The 575-nt window shown below is 68.3% G+C and overlaps 1 protein-coding gene across 9 annotated transcripts in view; it reads right to left on the reverse strand.

The window, feature by feature from the left end:
- AFAP1 (actin filament associated protein 1) overlaps positions 1–575 on the reverse strand; it is a 102081-nt gene that overhangs the window by 5746 nt on the left and 95760 nt on the right. For all 9 annotated transcript variants that reach the window (XM_015595015.2, XM_006919015.3, XM_015595014.1 and 6 more), the window contains one exon: positions 300–464. In XM_015595015.2, the coding sequence (XP_015450501.1) occupies positions 300–464 (165 nt within the window). The remainder of the gene's footprint in view (positions 1–299; positions 465–575) is intronic.

Consider the following 575-nt stretch of genomic DNA (forward strand, 5'->3'; position numbering starts at 1 on the left):
ACCCCGCCCCGGGACCCTGGAGCCCTCGGGCGACAGGGCCTGTGCTCCAGACGATCCCTGCCGTCAGCACCGGAGGCCGGGACAGCTCCCGCACCTGCCAGCAGGACGAGGGCCAGGCCCCGCCTCCCGCGTGCTCCGATTCCGCCGCCTGGGCGCCTGCCCTGCGTTTACCAGCAGAGCTTCCAGACTCGGAAGCACCGCTCGGAGTGACGGAGGCGGACTCGGTGAGGGCCCGGGGGTTACGGCCGCGCGGGCGGGGAGGGGAGTCTGGGCTCTGGCACGGTGGGCGCCCCGCGTACCAGCGTTCACCTCGATGGCGGCCCTCAGGTCCCTCCTCTCCTTCCGCAGCTGGGCCAGCCTGTTGCGCAGGGCCTCCTTCCTCCTCAGCAGCTCGTCTTCCTTGGTCTGCAGCCGCTTGGCGTCGGCTTCCACCCGGTTCTTGCCGTATTTGTACTGGTCGGCATCTTGAAAAGAGAAAAGCAGCGGTGGGAGATCGGGTTTCACCGTGAAGATAACAGGGTGACTCACGAAGCCTGCTCCCTCCGCCAGCTCGGGGAGCAAACTCGAAGCGAGCT

Source organism: Pteropus alecto, unplaced genomic scaffold (assembly GCF_000325575.1).
Source record: "Pteropus alecto unplaced genomic scaffold, ASM32557v1 scaffold5, whole genome shotgun sequence".
In the NCBI taxonomy this organism is placed as follows: domain Eukaryota; kingdom Metazoa; phylum Chordata; class Mammalia; order Chiroptera; family Pteropodidae; genus Pteropus; species Pteropus alecto.